Source organism: Nerophis lumbriciformis, linkage group LG22 (assembly GCF_033978685.3).
Source record: "Nerophis lumbriciformis linkage group LG22, RoL_Nlum_v2.1, whole genome shotgun sequence".
Lineage (NCBI taxonomy): Eukaryota > Metazoa > Chordata > Actinopteri > Syngnathiformes > Syngnathidae > Nerophis > Nerophis lumbriciformis.
Window position 1 is genome coordinate 37,829,452 of NC_084569.2, and position 19,817 is coordinate 37,849,268.

Here is a 19,817-nt window from a genome sequence, read left to right on the forward strand (position 1 = left end):
ACCGAATGGAGATAAGCGTCTCGACAGACGTCACAATATTTGAACAATGATGACGAAAACTGTTGTCTCTGTTGTGTCCGTCCGTGTGTCGAAAATTGTTATGCGCTTATTTTTTTATTTGATTTTGTGCGTGGCATAGATTTGCTATGCGCAGAGGACGCTTAAACAGTGCGCAATTGCACAGGCGAGCACCTTAGAAGGAGCGTTGCTCGCACGGCTGCGCTAGCATCACAGCTAACGTTAGCCACGCTGCTACCTCTCTGCTCGGGGAGGACGTATACGTATGTGATGTATGACGTGACAGTATGTGACGTATGTCGTGACAGTATGTGACGTGTGTAAGAAGGTGCACTTGCTGTCTGTGAGAGGGAGACACAGGAAAGAGTGAGAAGAGCCTGTCGTGTAATGCCAGCAGCTAAAAGCAACTGCGTGAGAATTCACAGATCTGTGGATGTGTTGAAGGTGTGCTGGAAAATGCGGAACGGAAAATACGGAGCAGCAGAAAAGTGGAATGTATTATTTAAATTAGTGCGTTCGAAAACACGGACTGGAGTTTTTTTTTTAAACTGGATCTGGATCGGCATTTTCCCATGCATTGCCGATACGCAATTTTTGGCAAATATCGGCAGCCGATCCGATCCAAATATCGGATCGGGACATCCCTAATTGTCAGGCGATGTGATTTCCGCGCGGATGAAATCGCAGAACTGGCCAATAAAAATGTAATCTATAAAAATCTAAAAATACGACTAAAATGCTGTCATTGTGAGGTGAAGGAACGTTTGTTTAGGGGAAATCAATCCTCCTCCAAACACTCAACTGCCCCGTGTCGAACTAAGCAATGCCGAAATGGCTACTTGAAACACTGGCTAAGTCTGTGAACAAACTCCAAAGCCAAAGTGAACGGCAGCAAATGCAAGTCAGGACAAATAATAAATCTGCACCACATCTCATCCGCTTGTGTAGTTGTGGACGAGACCGCCGATGCAAGCTTAAAGGGGAACATTATCACCAGACCTATGTAAGCGTCAATATATACCTTGATGTTGCAGAAAAAAGACCATATATTTTTTGAACCCATTTCCGAACTCTAAATGGGTGAATTTTGGCGAATTAAACGCCTTTCTATTATTCGCTCTCGGAGCGATGACGTCACAACGTGACGTCACATCGGGAAGCAATCCGCCATTTTCTCACTTTCGTCGGTGTGTTGTCGGAGGGTGTAACAACACGAACAGGGACGGATTCAAGTTGCACCAGTGGCCCAAAGATGCGAAAGTGGCAAGAAATTGGACGAAATTTGTTCAAAATACAAGGCTGTGGGGAAAGCCGACGAAATGGTCAGTTGTTTGTTCCGCACTTTACCGACGAAAGCTATGCTACGACAGAGATGGCAAGAATGTGTGGATATCCTGCGACACTCAAAGCAGATGCATTTCCAACGATAAAGACCCTAGCTTCCCTGGCCTGCTGACATCAACTCCAAAACTGGACAGATCAGCTTTCAGGAAAAGAGAGCGGATGAGGGTATGTCTACAGAATGTATTAATTGATGAAAACTTTATTCATTACTCGCGGTTTTACGTAAATTATTATACATAAACTGTGTTTACCAATAATTTAGCTTAAAAACATTTATTTTTTTCAATCATTCGAGTAGTCTTGTGTAATGCAGTATTTTGTGTCTATTTAGGTATGGTTAACCTGAGTGCTGAAATCGTGGAAAAATATATGTTCTTAGTGCGCCTGAAATGGGCTGTCTGCACTCTCAAAGTGCATGTTGTTGCCAAATGTATTTCATATGCTGTAAACCTAGTTCATAGTTGTTAGTTTCCTTTAATGCCAAACAAACACATACCAATCGTTGGTTAGAAGGCGATCGCCGAATTCGTCCTCGCTTTCTCCCGTGTCGCTGGCTGTCGTGTCGTTTTCGTGGGTTTCGCTTGCATACGGTTCAAACCGATATGGCTCAATAGCTTCAGTTTCTTCTTCAATTTTGTTTTCGCTACCTGCCTCCACACTACAACCATCTGTTTCAATACATGCGTAATCTGTTGAATCGCTTAAGCCGCTGAAATCCGAGTCTGAATCCGAGCTAATGTCGCTGTATCTTGCTGTTCTATCCGCCATGTTTGTTTGTATTGGCATCACTATGTGACGTCACAGGAAAATGGACGGGTGTATATAACGATGGTTAAAATCAGGCTCTTTGAAGCTTTTTTTTAGGGATATTGCGTGATGGGTAAAATTTTGAAAAAAACTTCGAAAAATAAAATAAGCCACTGGGAACTGATTTTTAATGGTTTTAACCCTTCTGAAATTGTGATAATGTTCCCCTTTAATATACAGACAGCGTAATGAGAATTTTTTTTTTTATGTTAACACTAATATAGAAACAAAACCAGAAAGATGTGTATCTAAATATATGGATAACGTTCATTTAGCCTTATTAATACACTATTTCATTACAAATTACATGAGGACATCACGTTTTACGTCCACCCTCTATCTCCGGGACCACATTACTGCAAGTAGACTGGTTTGGTTTGTTGGAAACACTGTGTTTATTTATTTTGACCATAAATGTACAGCCCTAATGTAAAGTCAAACTAGTTTCATAATCCTTAACAGAATTAGTGGTAATCACTAAGATTCCATATATTTGGTGTTGTGTGATATGACATTCATACACATACCACAATTGGCTGGCGGAAATACTCATCGACTGCTGCTGCCCGCAAGGCAGAGAGGTCTACACCGTGGAAGGAAGGCTGGTACCTGAGGAGCCAGAAAGATTGTAATTATGAGCCACCTTTTTGATAGCTATAAAACTTTTCAAATATGAACCATTGTTAGTGTAAAAACTTGAAAACAATATGGTTGGCAACACAGATGTTTTCACCTGGCCAATCATTTTCCCCACAACACTTATGAAATAAATGAAAACAATAATGAAAAATAGACCATGGTTGGGTCTCCACTTGCTAGGCATAAGCATCTTAAAGACAAGGAAAAATGCACCGACGAAAGCGGGGTACACACAAAGACAGATTTTTTTCCCCCGATTTTCCCACTTCCGACCAAAGACCGCAAACGCCTGATTATCTTACGTCTTGTAAGATTGTCTTGTGGTCTGGTCTCGTATGGAGGTTAATTTGTGTTTTTATAACAAAAAGTTTTTATATTACACTGAATTTATTTATATATATATATATATATATATATATATATATATATATATATTTTCAAGTGGAGGAGTTCAAGTACCTCGGAGTCTTGTTCACGAGTGAGGGAAGAGTGGATCGTGAGATCGACAGGCGGATCGGTGCGGCGTCTTCAGTAATGCGGACGCTGTATCGATCCGTTGTGGTGAAGAAGGAGCTGAGCCGGAAGGCAAAGCTCTCAATTTACCGGTCGATCTACGTTCCCATCCTCACCTATGGTCATGAGCTTTGGGTTATGACCGAAAGGACAAGATCACGGGTACAAGCGGCCGAAATGAGTTTCCTCCGCCGGGTGGCGGGGCTCTCCCTTAGAGATAGGGTGAGAAGCTCTGCCATCCGGGGGGAGCTCAAAGTAAAGCCGCTGCTCCTCCAGGAGCCAGATGAGGTGGTTCGGGCATCTGGTCAGGATGACACCTGAACGCCTCCCTAGGGAGGTGTTTAGGGCACGTCCGACCGGTAGGAGGCCGCGGGGAAGACCCAGGACACGTTGGGAAGACTATGTCTCCCGGCTGGCCTGGGAACGCCTCGGGGTCCCACAGGAAGAGCTGGACGAAGTGGCTGGGGAGAGGGAAGTCTGGGCTTCCCTGCTTAGGCTGCTGCCCCCGCGACCCGACCTCGGATAAGCGGAAGAAGATGGATGGATGAATTTATGTACCGTATTTTCCGCACTATTAGCCGCACCTAAAAACCACAAATTTACTCAAAAGCTGACAGTGCGGCTTATAACCCGGTGCGCTTTATATATGGATTAATATTAAGATTCATTTTCATAAAGTTTCGGTCTCGCAACTACGGTAAACAGCCGCCATCTTTTTTCCCCCGTAGAAGAGGAAGTGCTTCTTCTTCTACGCAAGCAACCGCCAAGGTAAGCACCCGCCCCCATAGAACAGGAAGCGCTTCTTCTTCTACTGTAAGCAACCACCCGCCCGCGTAGAAGAAGAAGAAGCGCGCGGATATTACGTTTCATTTCCTTTGTGTGTTTACATCTGTAAAGACCACAAAATGGCTCCTACTAAGCGACAGGTTTCCAAGACGCAATCTCTCCATCCGCACACGGACTACTATTTCACAGCAACTGCCTAAAGACTTTCAAGAAAAGCTGGCTACTTTCCGTGCATATTGTAAAAACAAGATAGCTGAAAAAAAGATCCGGCCAGAGAACATTATCAACATGGACGAGGTTCCACTGACTTTTGATATTCCTGTGAACCGCACTGTGGATACAACGGGAGCACGTACGGTGAATATTCGCACCACAGGGAATGAGAAGTCATCCTTCACTGTGGTTCTAGCTTGCCATGCTAATGGCCAGAAACTTCCACCCATGGTGATATTCAAAAGGAAGACCTTGCCAAAAGAGACCTTTCCAGCCGGCGTCATCATAAAAGCTAACTCGAAAGGATGGATGGATGAAGAAAAGATGAGCGAGTGGTTAAGGTAAGTTTACGCGAAGAGGCCGGGTGGCTTTTTTCACGCAGCTCCGTCCATGTTGATATACGACTCCATGCGCGCCCACATCACGCTGGTTTTTAATATATTATTAAAGTTTGACTGACCTATCTGACTGTTTTTTTGACATTCCTTTAGCGCAGTTAGATGCGGCTTATAACACGGGGCGGCTTATGGGTGGACAAAGTTTTGAAATATGCCGTTCATTGAAGGCGCGGCTTATAACCCAGGGCGCCTTATGGTGCGGAAAATACGGTAACTGAATTTTTTGCGTTTGAATTTTGTTTTACAACACATTATGCTGACAATTTAATTGGGGGAAAAAATGTTAGCAAAATGCTTGTTCAAAAATTATGTGTTTTAAAATTCAGTGTATAAAAATTATTTGTTAAGAAATTCAGTGTAAAAAAAAAAAATCAGTGCTGAAAAATGTGCTGCATTAAAAAGCAAGACTCACAAGACTGAAGCAATCTAGCCTGTCTCAGAACCAGCCAGTGAGGTATCAAGTTTGAAGTCACGTGACATTGGTCTTGCAAAACAGCATTAAAAAGGCAGTTAACTGGGCTACCTGGGCATAATACAACATAATAAACATTTCAAAGCAGCCCACTGGATATTTTCAAACTAAAAAAATGATTCCAATGGTTAGAACCTGCACTTTTGAGCAACATATGGGTTACTACGGTAACCCCAAGAAGCTCTGCTTCATGCAGAACAGAGTGGGGCAGAGTGGGCGGGGCTTGTTTACACAGCAACAAGCCTGAGGCAGATTTCTACAACAAAGTTCTGTAGAAAATTGTTTATAAAAAGGGATCCAAGCACATACAGCAGATTAAATGGCCTGTGGTGTTTAGTGTTGCATAACCTTCCTCTTTTTAAGACCCGTGCCACGTGACTTTAAACTTGACACCTGGCTCTGAGACAGGATTGCTTCTGTTATAATTTACCGCAAGTGGGTCTAGCGTTTAAGCATAACATTTTTATACACTGAATTTTTGAACACCGACTTTTCAAACACAGAATTTTCATACGCTGAAATTTAAATTTTTTAGAACGACAGTCCTGAGATACAGTATCACTTCCAAAAATTTTAAACGGCATGAAGTAGAATTTAGATAATAAAAATCTTAGTGTTGGTTCTACTGGGTCTAAGTGCCGCTTTTGATACAGTTGAGCAGGGGTGTCAAACTCAAATACAGAGTCGGCCAAAATTTAAAACTGAACAAAGCCGCGGGCCAAGGCTGAACAAATTAACCTTTTAATAGGGACCCAAACAAGTTTTACATTGAATATTGAACAAGCAAGGCTTATATAACTTTATAGTGACATGCAAAATCGAGTTTCAAATAATAATAATAATAATTACAAAATATCAATGGCCTATCAAATACAATTTAAATAAAAATGTAATGCCTCTTTTCTATTTGCAGCCTTCTGAGGTAAATATCAACATTAACTTTTTCCACAGGCTAATAAATTTGAAAATAAAATAACAGTGAATAAACCAACCATTCAGGACTTTAAACTGCTCAGTTTGCAACACACTGATCTAATCTGATGTGCCCAAGCCAGATACCTGCCATCTTTTCTTGGATGCTAGTTCATTAACGTCGGTGCTCAGGCAACCTTCATTATCGAACGAAGGTGTTCATCAGTCATTATATCTCGTAGTCCACCCGGAACCACAGTCTTGGGGGCGTGCCTTAAAGGCACTGGCTTTAAACATCCTCTATGAGCTGTCATCACGTCCGCTTTTCATCTATTCTAACAACAAGATATGTGCGGCTTGTGAATCCACACCAAACAAGAATGACAAACACATTTCGGGAGAACATCCGCACCAAAACACAACAGAACAAATACCCAGAACTTTTTGCAGCACTAATTCTTCCGGGACGCTACAATATACCGTATTTTCCGCACTATAAGCCGCACCTAAAAACCACAAATTTTCACAAAAGCTGACAGTGCGGCTTATAACCCGGTGCGCCTTATATATGGATTAATATAAATATTTATTTTCATAAAGTTTCGGTCTCGCAACTACGGTAAACAGCCGCCATCTTTTTTCCCCGTAGAAGAGGAAGCGCTTCTTCTTCTATGGTAAGCAACCGCCAAGGTAAGCACCCGCCCCCATAGAAGAGGAAGCGCTTCTTCTTCTACTGTAAGCAACCACCCGCCCCCATAGAAGAAGAAGCCCCCGGATATTGCGTTTCATTTCATTTGTGTGTTTACATCTGTAAAGACCACAAAATGGCTCCTACTAAGCGACACGCGTATAACGCAGAATTTAAACTTAAGGCAATATCTAACCAAAGAACTCCAACCGCTCGATATTGGTGTCAACAGGGCATTTAAAGCACGACTGCGAACGGCGTGGGAACAATGGATGACCGAAGGCGAACACACCTTCACTAAGACAGGGAGACAGCGCCGGACGACATACGCCAACATCTGCCAGTGGATCGTAAATGCCTGGGCGGATATTTCGGTCACAACTGTGGTCCGAGCTTTCCGGAAGGCAGGATTTACAGAACTGCGACGAGACGGAGCCGGCCATTTTGGATCCCGTATTCGCCCAACTTTTTAATTCGGACACCGAAGGAGAAGAATTCGAGGGATTTATGAATGAAGAATAACTTCAGAAAGTGAGCGTTATGTTTATTTTGTGTGTTGTGACATTAACGTTCGAGCAACATTAAGTTATTGATGCTTATTGATTGCACATTTGCACATTACCGTACATTTTGGGAGTGAACAGAGTTGTTAGAACGCTGGTTTTTAATATATTATTAAAGTTTGACTGACCTATCTGACTGTTTTTTTGACATTCCCTTTAGCGCAGTTAGATGCGGCTTATAACACGGGGCGGCTTATAGGTGGACAAAGTTTTGAAATATGCCGTTCATTGAAAGCGCGGCTTATAACCCAGGGCGGCTTATGGTGCGGAAAATACGGTACACCCCCGCTACCACCAAACCCCGCCCCCCACCTTACAGTGTCCCGGAAGAGTTAGTGCTGCAAAGGGTTCTGGGTATTTGTTCTGTTGTGTTTATGTTGTGTTACGGTGCGGATGTTCTCCCGAAATGTGTTAGTCATTCTTGTTTGGTGTGGGTTCACAGTGTGGCGTATATTTCTGACTGGGCCAGCACACGTTGGACTGGATGAAAAGCGGATGTGACGATTTTCGGGAGGGGCACTGAAATCTGGGACTCTCCGGGGAGGGTTGGCAAGTATGAGAATTAGCGGTGAATGTGGTGTTACCGCGGCACCGCCGCTGAATATAATCGGCGGGCCAGCTCTAGTGTTAATTTGATATCGCCTCAAGGGCCAAGTGAAATTACACGGCGTGCCAAATTTGGCCCGCGGGCCAGAGTTTGACACCCATGCAGTAGACGATCATATTTTATTAAATAGACTTAGACACCTGGTCTGCCGCTCTGGTGCTGGTTCTACTCTTATCTCACAAACATATGTTTTTATGAAAGTATGGATGCATGTTTCTCAGGAACCTTTAAAAAAAAAATGTGTGAGGTTTCCCCAAGGCTCAATTTTAGGTCTAATTTATTTTAATCTTTATATGCTTTCTCTGAGGGAGGTCATTAGGAGACACAGCATCAGTTTCCACAGTTACGCTGATGATAAACAGTTGTTCATCGCGGTCTCCTGACAATATAAGATAATATTAATAAAATACATACCCTATATGACTACATTGCAAGCATCAAGGCATGAATGGCAGTGAATATCCTACAGCTCAACCAGGACAAAACAGAGGTTTTAATTATAAGTCCTGAAGGCCGGAGAAACTTTTACAAAATTACAAGACATTAAACCTACACAAGCCATAAACAATCTGGGCGTGATTTTTTACTCTGAGCTGACTTTTATCGCACTTATCAAAAATATTATAAAAATAGGTTTCTATCATCTTAAGAACATAGATTCCACCCGTTTCTCTCAGGCCGACAAAGGTGCTAATGCATGCTATTTTGTGCAGTTTAGACTATTGTAATGCTCTGTTCTCCCCAAAAAGAATATCAGAACTCTACAATTATTACAAAACTGGGAGCACATTACACCAGTTTTAAAGTTGCTGTATTGGCTTCCCGTCTGCTTCAGAGTCCACTTTAAAGTTCTATTATTAGTTTTTAAATGTCTTAATGGCCTTGCGCCAACTTATCTATCTGACCTACTTTACCATATCGTGGATCCTGAGGTCCCCTTACGCTGGCCCTCTATCTTTACCAAACACCAGAAGAAAGACCCATGGTTGTGGAATTTAGCCTCTATGGAACCCACTTGTGGAACAGCATGCCAGAGAGCCTCGGGATTGTTGATATTTTAAAAGTGAAGTGAATTATATTTATATAGTGCTTTTTTTCTCCAGCGACTCAAAGCGCTTTACATTGTGAAACCCATTATCTAAACCTTTAACCAGTGTGGGTAGCACTGGGAGCAAGTGGGTCAAGTGTCTTGCCCAAGGACACAACAGCAGTGACTAGGATAGCGGAAGCGGGAATCGAACCTGGAACACTTAAGTCGCTGGCCCGACCGCTCTACCAACCGAAGCGCACATTTTTAATCAGGGTTTTTACTGATCCTGTTCAAATCTCTTTAGGTTCTTAATTTTTATTCTGTATTTTATTTAATAATGTTATTCTCTCAATAATATAATCTTATTACCGTATTTTCCGCACTATAAGGCGCACCTAAAAACCACAAATTTTCTCAAAAGCTGACAGTGCGCCTTATAACCCGGTGCGCTTTATATATGGATTCATATTAAGATTCATTTTCATAAAGTTTCGGTCTCGCAACTACGGTAAACAGCCGCCATCTTTTTTCCCCGTAGAAGAGGAAGTGCTTCTTCTTCTACGCAAGCAACCGCCAAGGTAAGCACCCGCCCCCATAGAACAGGAAGCGCTTCTTCTTCTACTGTAAGCAACCACCCGCCCGCGTAGAAGAAGAAGAAGCGCGCGGATATTACCGTACGTTTCATTTCCTTTGTGTGTTTACATCTGTAAAGACCACAAAATGGCTCCTACTAAGCGACAGGGATCCGGTTCATGAAAAGACGCAATCTCTCCATCCGCACACGGACTACTATTTCACAGCAACTGCCTAAAGACTTTCAAGAAAAGCTGGCTACTCTCCGTGCATATTGTAAAAACAAGATAGCTGAAAAAAAGATCCGGCCAGAGAACATTATCAACATGGACGAGGTTCCACTGACTTTTGATATTCCTGTGAACCGCACTGTGGATACAACGGGAGCACGTACGGTGAATATTCGCACCACAGGGAATGAGAAGTCATCCTTCACTGTGGTTCTAGCTTGCCATGCTAATGGCCAGAAACTTCCACCCATGGTGATATTCAAAAGGAAGACCTTGCCAAAAGAGACCTTTCCAGCCGGCGTCATCATAAAAGCTAACTCGAAGGGATGGATGAAGAAAAGATGAGCGAGTGGTTAAGGTAAGTTTACGCGAAGAGGCCGGGTGGCTTTTTTCACGCAGCTCCGTCCATGTTGATATACGACTCCATGCGCGGCCACATCACGCTGGTTTTTAATATATTATTAAAGTTTGACTGACCTATCTGACTGTTTTTTTGACATTCCTTTAGCGCAGTTAGATGCGGCTTATAACACGGGGCGTCTTATAGGTGGACAAAGTTTTGAAATATGCCGTTCATTGAAGGCGCGGCTTATAACCCAGGGCGCCTTATGGTGCGGAAAATACGGTAATGTATTATTTATATTTTAGTTTTACATATATTTTAAAACCTCAATCCTCAGTGCCATGCCATGTTTTGTTAGTCAATAATGCTGTGTGTGCATATATGCATGTGTTTTCTTCTCTTTCTGTTTGTGCTACTTAACTGTAGATGAAAAGTGCTGTAAAATAAAGTTTGATTGATTGATGTATGAAATAGTCACATAGTTCAATGATCATCATCCAATCGAAATTGTTGTGTTTCATGTCGTGGTTGCGCCCTTCTTCAGCTGTTCCACTTACGCACGAGACACAGCAGATACATTTTTGATGGATAATTCAGAGTGGCATTTTGGTCCTTTTATCCTCGTCTCAATGGATGTTTGCAGGTGTCTCAATTGAAGTGATCAGAATAGATTTTATGGCTTTCTGGGAGTTTATTTTATCATTGTATTATGTGTGGTGTTCAATGCATCCAAACTTTTAAATGTAATATAATGTTTCCTTCTTCGAGCCTAAGAGGCACTTAGAAACAAAAGTACCTCAATCGACAGGAGAAAACGTGGAAGGCCAGGTTTGTCAGGGAATGCCCACATTTAAAAGGTTGCTCCACCCAAAGCGTGCAAGGCACACAATGACAAACTTCAGTAGACGGACGGGGAGAATGCTACGCAGATTTTCCACTCAAGCACATGAGAGATTAGGGCCCTGTGTCTCTGGGGAATGCCTAGACCTCGTGAGTCATCGCTACGTGAATTGTGACGTGGTACAGAAAGTAGACAAAAGCTGAAAAAGCATTGCAACTACTTTGTTGAGAACATACTCAGTTGATGATACATTCGGTATTCACACAATCTCCATTATTTTTTCAAAACAGTCTTTTTTTCTTTAAAAAAATAGTCCCAAGATCACCATCCTGTGATCATAATTTTTCCTCTTTTCTGTCCTCTTCTGAATTGTCTGTTTTTCTGTTTGTTGCTATGGTTGTTGGTTGTTATGCTGTTTTTTCTACTTTGATTTTGTTAGATCACAGCAGTGTGCAATACTGTGAACTTTGGTATCAATCAGATATTAAGTAAATACAGGGCTAGCTAGTATTGCCGAAACTGATCCATACATTCACTTTTGGACTTGAAATGTCATTATCATTGAATAATTTGGTGAATTTGCCCCTAGTTAGTTGATTATGATTACTTGAGCACATTAAAATATGTTCTTCAAATAAAAATGTTCTTTCCCGCAGCGCTTTGTTGTTAAGGCGGCCGCCTTAACAACAAAGAGCCACGGCCTAAACTAAAGTATTTTTAACAAGCTGCTCCGCTTAGTTCTGCCTCTGTCAGTAAGTCTCTGCAGCACCCAGCATTGTCCCACCCACACAACCATCTGATTGGTTACACGCGGAGCGGTAACAGCCAATCAGCAGTGCGTATTCAGAGCGCATAAAGTCAGTGCTCCTGCGTGGAGTGAGCAGAAAGGTGTTTATTTAGCAGGTAAGGCAGCGGACTCTCCCCAAATTATAATAAACACCTCCCAGTCAACTACTAGTAACATCACTATGAGCCCGTTGACGTTCTAGAAACATAAGCGGCAGCTCACCTCGCTCGCAGTCCTTGAGGTGAAGGCTAATTAGCTTTTAGCATAACGTTAGCTCACTGTGCGGTGTGATTGTTACGGACAGCAAAGCCCTGTCTGTCTGAGAGAAAAGCATTATTGACCTACAGTTAACAACTAAGTTATTTCATTTGACCTTTTTCTGTGTTGAAGCAGCAAAAAATGACATTATGTTAAAAGAAGAGTTTCTGTCTCTGATAGTTGATATAATAATGTAACTGCATCATAAAGCCTACCGTATTTTCCGCACTATTAGCCGCACCTAAAAACCACAAATTTACTCAAAAGCTGACAGTGCGGCTTTTAACCCGGTGCGCTTTATATATGGATTAATATTACGATTCATTTTCATAAAGTTTCGATCTCGCAACTTCGGTAAACAGCCGCCATCTTTTTTCCCGGTAGAACAGGAAGCGCTTCTTCTTCTACGCAAGCAACCGCCAAGGTAAGCACCCGCCCCCATAGAACAGGAAGCGCTTCTTCTTCTACTGTAAGCAACCACCCGCCCGCGTAGAAGAAGAAAAAGCGCGCGGATATCACCGTACGTTTCATTTCCTTTGTGTGTTTACATCTGTAAAGACCACAAAATGGCTCCTACTAAGCGTCAGGGATCCGGTTCATGAAAAGACGCAATCTCTCCATCCGCACACGGATTACCGGTACTATTTCACAGCAACTGATATTCCTGTGAACCGCACTGGATACAACGGGAGCACGTACGGTGAATATTCGCACCACAGGGAATGAGAAGTCATCCTTCACTGTGGTTCTAGCTTGCCATGCTAATGGCCAGAAACTTCCACCCATGGTGATATTCAAAAGGAAGACCTTGCCAAAAGAGACCTTTCCAGCCGGCGTCATCATAAAAGCTAACTCGAAGGGATGGATGAAGAAAAGATGAGCGAGTGGTTAAGGTAAGTTTAAGTTTACGCGAAGAGGCCGGGTGGCTTTTTTCACGCAGCTCTGTCCATGTTGATATACGTATGTTTGTGATTGCACATTTGCGTACATTTTGGGAGTGAACAGAGTTGTTAGAACGCTGGTTTTTAATATATTATTAAAATTTGACTGACCTATCTGACTGTTTTTTTGACATTCCTTTAGCGCAGTTAGATGCGGCTTACAACACCGGGCGGCTTATAGGTGGACAAAGTTTTGAAATATGCCGTTCATTGAAGGCGCGGCTTTTAACCCAGGGCGCCTTATGGTGCGGAATACATGAACTCCATGGTGTTGAGGGATGAATAGTCTCTCCTATTGCTATTGCACTATTTTTTCAGCTATAGTTACATTAATCATTAGTAATGTAGCAGCCTAGTTTTGAATGGCAGGGTCCCTGCTATCACATGTTGATAAAAATATAACATTTACATAATAAAAATCAACTACAGGCTTCCCAAATGCTGTAATAAATTAAGCATGATGAGTTGAACATGTCAGCATGTGGCCCCACTTTTAACTCTTTAACGCTTATTGCAAACGCTTACTTACAGTACCGGTAAGTCATTATTTTGACTTACTAAGTCATAATAATGACATACTTAGTATCTCAGGTAACTAGGACTGTTTTGTTTTTACTTTACGGAAAAAATATCGAGATATATATATCATATCGCAATTTAGCAAATGGAGCGGAAAACACAACCACAAATTGTAGGCTTTTTCACGCGACAAAGCCGGCCTACTTCACCACAGTCTGTAGTCTATTGCCCCCCCAAGCTGTGGTGGCAGCGGCGAGGTGGAAACGTGATGGCGACAGGCCGAGTTACACCGATCCTTACACCCACCCCCTTCCCCGGTCTGTCCGCCGGAGAGACACCACCTTAACTAACACATTTTCTGGGGGAAACACTGCATTACTATATACAATTAAAACATATTAATGTTTAAATGTAAGCAAAACCTCTACATTACCGAAACCCCAAATGTTTATACTCCAAAACAACAAACTCCAAACGTCTGGGTTGTTTTCCGCTGGACTAGATCTGACCAATCTAAGTCTACGAGTACAAACTGATGAAGCCTACTTGGATGAGAGGCGAATCAAACATCTTCTAAGACAAACCAAACAGTCCAGTTGTGATCAATTTAATGCCCTGCGATTACAATGACCTGGATGAATGAGAACATTCATAGACATACATTACCTAACATTAGACTTTGTGAAAAATAACGCGGTTTGCACTGAGAGATGAGAAGAGATGCTGAAGTTGCATGAACTCTGTGAGGAAAATCAAGTAATTTGCTGAACATATAAAAGAGAAACTGCAACAATATTATTGATCCCACTCGTATTGATTCGATACCAATACCCACTTTGGTATGGATACTATCTTAGATCGATACGGCCACCCCGTATAGATCACATTTGTTCACGCAAGATTTCAGTCTTGCAGTACTAGTCAGGGTCCATGGTGGGACAGAATCGTCATGTGTGCTGTGTTGATATAATCGTAGCACACCACACACAAAAAGATCAAAACTACTCAATGCCTGATTTTTTGTCTTTATATGTGGGGTCTGCAACTGATACAAAATCTTTACAAATATTTGTGTGTACTAGCCTTGAGACAAGATGGCCAAATGTTTGAACTAGTAAAAAAAATCTGCAGAAATATAAACACAAACTTTTATTTTTGCTCCCATCTTTCGTTTGCTGAACTCAAAAGATCTAAAACTTTTTTCATGTACGCAAGAGGCTTATTTATTCCAAATATTGTTCACAAATCGATCTAAATAAGTGATGGTGAGAACTTTTTTTGAAATAGCCCATTCATCGCATATGTGTGGCTTATCAATATGCTAATTAAACAACACAGATGTGTTAGGCTTGCCAAAATTAAATTTTTATCACACAGGACAATGCCACAGATGTCTCAAGTGTTGAGGGAGCGTGCAATTGGCATGTTGACTGCAGGAGTGAGCGGTTTGTGGATCATTGTAGATCGAGTGGCCCATTGTAGCTGTGGGGTAAGGCGTATCATATTGACTAATAATGGGATTTTGAAGGCAGATATACGGTACTGTAACAAGATTCTGAGGCCCATTGCCATTCATTTTGTTTTTGACTTAGACAGATTTGTGAAGTATATTTGAGAAAGATAGTCACTCTCTCTATGAAAATGATTTATATCTTTAAGTTTAGATCATGAAAGATGGGAGCAAAATCAAGTGTTGATTGCTTAAGTGTTGTATTTTTGTTGAGAGTATATACTTTAGAAAATGGTAAATAGCACAACAGATGTTGCCTATTGCCGAAGCACTTCAAGTAGACTATACTAGTGATGGGATCGGCAGTTCTTTTGACTGTACTGAATCACTAGAATCAGTTCCTTAAATTGATTCGTTCAAAAAATGTGTTCACCGAATCACCGAATCACTTCTGCAGCAGCAGTTCTGTGGGCAGGTGGGCGAATCACGAGTCAGTCAGTAACAGATTCCCCAGCGGCAGATCTCAGTGTGTCAGTTCGCGAACGACACAAGCCCTCAGCACCCAATGAACGACGCGCACAGTGACTGAACGAGAGCCTCAATGTGACGTCCTCCTCCGCGACACAGTCAGTTCTCTCTGTCAGTAGGTTCGCGAGTCCTGTTGTTAAATATGTTTTATTGCACTGAAATGAAAATAAGAAATAAAAGTGGGAAATAAAAAAAATAGTTATAGCCTACTAAAATGCTTGCAATCAACAGCTAAATAAATAGGCCTCGTTTGTTTAGTGCAAAAACAAATATTAAATTAAGAAACCCTTAACAAATGCCAACATAAAAACTAAATGTTCTGTAGCAAAGAAAATGTAAACTTAAATATGCAAACAAAAAGAAAATAAATACTTTCAAAATAAAACAAATAAATTAAGAGCCAGAAATGCCAACATAAAAACTAAATGTTCTGTAGCCTACGTTTAAAAATATAACAAAGAAAATATTAACTTAAATGTGCAAACAAAAAGAAAATAAATATGCTACCTTAAATGAAACAAAACAAATATTAAACCAAGTGCCAGAAAAGCCAACATTAAAACTAAAATTTCTGTAGCCCATCCATCCATCCATTTTCTACCGCTTATTCCCTTTGGGGTCGCGGGGGGCGCTGGAGCCTATCTCAGCTACAATCGGGCGGAAGGCGGTGTACACCCTGGACAAGTCGCCACCTCATCGCATTTCTGTAGCTTACATTTAAAAATATAAAAATGGAAATATCAACTTAAATATGCAATAAAAAAAGAAAATAAATAGCTTAAATAATATAAAAATCAAGATAAATAATAGCCTATGTATATGTACATACATTAGTTATTATTTTTATTTCAAATCTTCTCAAACAGCCTGCCCTACACTTTACCCCCCGCCCCTCCTCCTCGCGTCGCTGCTGCTCAGCCTTGCCCTGCACTGACTTTCTTTCTGTCTCCTCTACTCTCATAACTTTATGTGTTGAGATAATGGGGACGGGGCGCGTGTGTGTGTTTGTTTTCATGTGGCTTGAGTCAACATTAGTCGTTAGCTTGGAGAATGAATGGAGAACGGATGCCAATGGCATGAAACATATCCCCGCGACGGGAGGAGAATCACTCGCGGCATTGGGGCAAGCAGAGCAGAGAGCGAGAGCGTTGTCGTTCACTGAGTGATTCATGTCGTTAATCCGCGGTGAACGAATCGTTCGCTCAGTCCCTCCCCCCGCCCCCATGATGAGTAGCTGGCTGCGTCGTTCGCCGACGTCACAGAATGCGCCAGTTCCACTCATACCGGCATGGTCGCGGCGGAGCTCAACTGAACTGAGAAAGGAACGAATCAGTTCATGAAGTGATTCGGTTCAGTACGTTCACTCAAAAGATTCGTTCGTTCGAACGAATCGTTCGCGAACGACACAACATTAGATGATACATATCACCTTAATGCTAAATGTGCTACAACGGGCACAAAGCTAACATTAGCAAGCTCTCTCACCAGCCGTAACTATTAGATCAATTCCTTACATGTATCCCATTCATCTACATCATTTCTTGCCTCTTTCTTTCTCCTCACCAGAAGTTGGCTTTTGTGAATTGCTCCATGTACAGCTGTTCGTCTGTGAAGGGGGCAAGGTGGACATCCCCAAGAGTGGGAAACATTTTACCTAAAACACAAGGAACCAAGAACACACACACATATATACAACATTAATTTAAACTTCACAAACTGCAAAACAATTCTACAAAATAACTGTCTCAATATGTATTTTACTACCGTATTTTCCGCACTATAAGGCGCACCTAAAAACCACAAATGTTCTCAAAAGCTGACAGTGCGGCTTATAACCCGGTGCGCTTTATATATGGATAAATATTAAGATTCATTTTCATAAAGTTTCGGTCTCGCAACTTCGGTAAACAGCCGCCATCTTTTTTCCCGGTAGAACAGGAAGCGCTTCTTCTTCTACGCAAGCAACCGCCAAGGTAAGCACCCGCCCCCATAGAACAGGAAGCGCTTCTTCTTCTACTGTAAGCAACCACCCGCCCGCGTAGAAGAAGAAAAAGCGCGCGGATATCACCGTACGTTTCATTTCCTTTGTGTGTTTACATCTGTAAAGACCACAAAATGGCTCCTACTAAACGACAGGGATCCGGTTCATGAAAAGACGCAATCTCTCCATCCGCACACGGATTACTATTTCACAGCAACTGATATTCCTGTGAACCGCACTGTGGATACAACGGGAGCACGTACGGTGAATATTCGCACCACAGGGAATAAGAAGTCATCCTTCACTGTGGTTCTAGCTTGCCATGCTAATGGCCAGAAACTTCCACCCATGGTGATATTCAAAAGGAAGACCTTGCCAAAAGAGACCTTTCCAGCCGGCGTCATCATAAAAGCTAACTCGAAGGGATGGATGAAGAAAAGATGAGCGAGTGGTTAAGGTAAGTTTAAGTTTACGCGAAGAGGCCGGGTGGCTTTTTTCACGCAGCTCTGTCCATGTTGATATACGTATGTTTGTGATTGCACATTTGCGTACATTTTGGGAGTGAACAGAGTTGTTAGAACGCTGGTTTTTAATATATTATTAAAGTTTGACTGACCTATCTGACTGTTTTTTTGACATTCCTTTAGCGCAGTTAGATGCGGCTTACAACACGGGGCGGCTTATAGGTGGACAAAGTTTTGAAATATGCCGTTCATTGAAGGCGCGGCTTATAACCCAGGGCGCCTTATGGTGCGGAAAATACGGTACTAACATCTTTCTTACCATTCGGTTTGAGGAACTTCTTGGCATGCAAGTAGCTCTCCAGCATGCGCTCATTGAACAGCATGTAGCCCATGGGCTCCGATATGATGATGTCAACCTGTTCAGGGAGTGTCACCTCCTCCACCTTTCCTGGGATAACAATTACATGCTCTCCAAGACGATTACTGTTAACCAGCACCTGCAGGGGATAAGGCAGCATTCATTTAGTAAACATTGTGTTGCGTATCAATCACATTGAATATCAAAGGTAATATACAGTGGAATCTTGATTTACGAACACCTTTATTTGTGAACTTTTTCGATTTACGAACATTTAGATGGAGTAAATTATGTATCCATGTGCAAACGCTTTTCATTTTGTGCCATTTTGGGGAGGCGAAGCCCTCTACATCCCATTCCCTTGCTGCACAGCACACTACTAGTCACTTCTCAGGGCTTCAGCGTGTGTGTCTTTTCTGTGTTTTGTCTATTTTGCTGATCAAAAAACAAACAGAAGTCATCGCCATGTACCCACTCGATGCAGAAGCTAGTTCTCCAATCAGCTCAACAGACTCAATAACTCCACGGTGACATTTTGGTGAACTAACTTAGAGGAATTTGTGAAACTGACACAATTAAAAAAGAATGCCATTGTAAGTTAACAATACTAACACAGACACTCTTAAATGTTATATGCATATTGGCCAATGCCAACGACGCGAGCTTCATTAAAGTACGATAGCCCGTACAAACATGCGTAAAAACGCTCCTACAGACATCACACGTGGGACAGTTTAGTAAGTATGAATTGTTTTAGTTAAATTGTAAAACTTACAAATGCTGCTTGGAGTGATGAATGAAGAATCCTTTTGAGCAGACACACTAGAGACGGTTTTACTTCCGGTTTAAGGCATTTAAACAGGAAGTACATTTTCAATCCGGAACACCAATGGCGCCATAGCACAAAACAATAACACCATTTCAGTGTATCTGCTTTTGTTTAATGAAAACTATTAAAAAAAAACCCATTATGGCCGTAAGCGGAAAAAAATCCACAAATTAGCCACATCGTTTTATTAGCCACAGCATTCAAAGCGTAGGAAAAACGTAGCATCTTATAATCCGGAATTTAAGGTATTTGTGAGTATTGCGCTCACAAGTATGGAAGAATCAACGACGCAGGCTTCGTACTACAGCAAGTTTTAATTGTGATGAGACATAAACTTATATCACAGCGGCAGAGAAGACTACCTCTCGTTCAGCGCACACTAGAGATGCGCGGTTTGCGGACACAACCGCGGAGTCCGCGGATTATCCGCGGGTCGGGCGGTTGAAATAAAAAAAAATTAGATTTTATCCGCGGGTCGGGCGGTTCAAATAAAAGAAAATTAGATTTTAAATAGATTCAGGCGGGTGGCAGTTAAACCAATTCGGAAATATATATACATAGTTAAATGTTGTTACCCACATACGAAAAACGAGCAGCACTCTTTGAAACAGGCAATTATTTATAATCAGGCACCTGCAGCACGCCACAACAGAAGAAAAAAAAAAAAAAAGATGGCAACGCCGGCAGCAAACGTGGTACGCGACAAACTAAAAAAGGGAATACTA

At 41.9% G+C, this 19,817-nt stretch overlaps 1 protein-coding gene across 2 annotated transcripts in view; it reads right to left on the reverse strand.

Annotated features, from left to right (window-relative positions):
- carm1 (coactivator-associated arginine methyltransferase 1) overlaps positions 1–19,817 on the reverse strand; it is a 101,767-nt gene that overhangs the window by 55,969 nt on the left and 25,981 nt on the right. For both annotated transcript variants that reach the window (XM_061973823.1, XM_061973824.1), the window contains exons 6-8: positions 18,225–18,402; positions 17,024–17,114; positions 2,697–2,778 (exon numbers count right to left, since the gene is read on the reverse strand). In XM_061973823.1, coding sequence (XP_061829807.1) covers positions 2,697–2,778; positions 17,024–17,114; positions 18,225–18,402 — 351 coding nt within the window. The remainder of the gene's footprint in view (positions 1–2,696; positions 2,779–17,023; positions 17,115–18,224; positions 18,403–19,817) is intronic.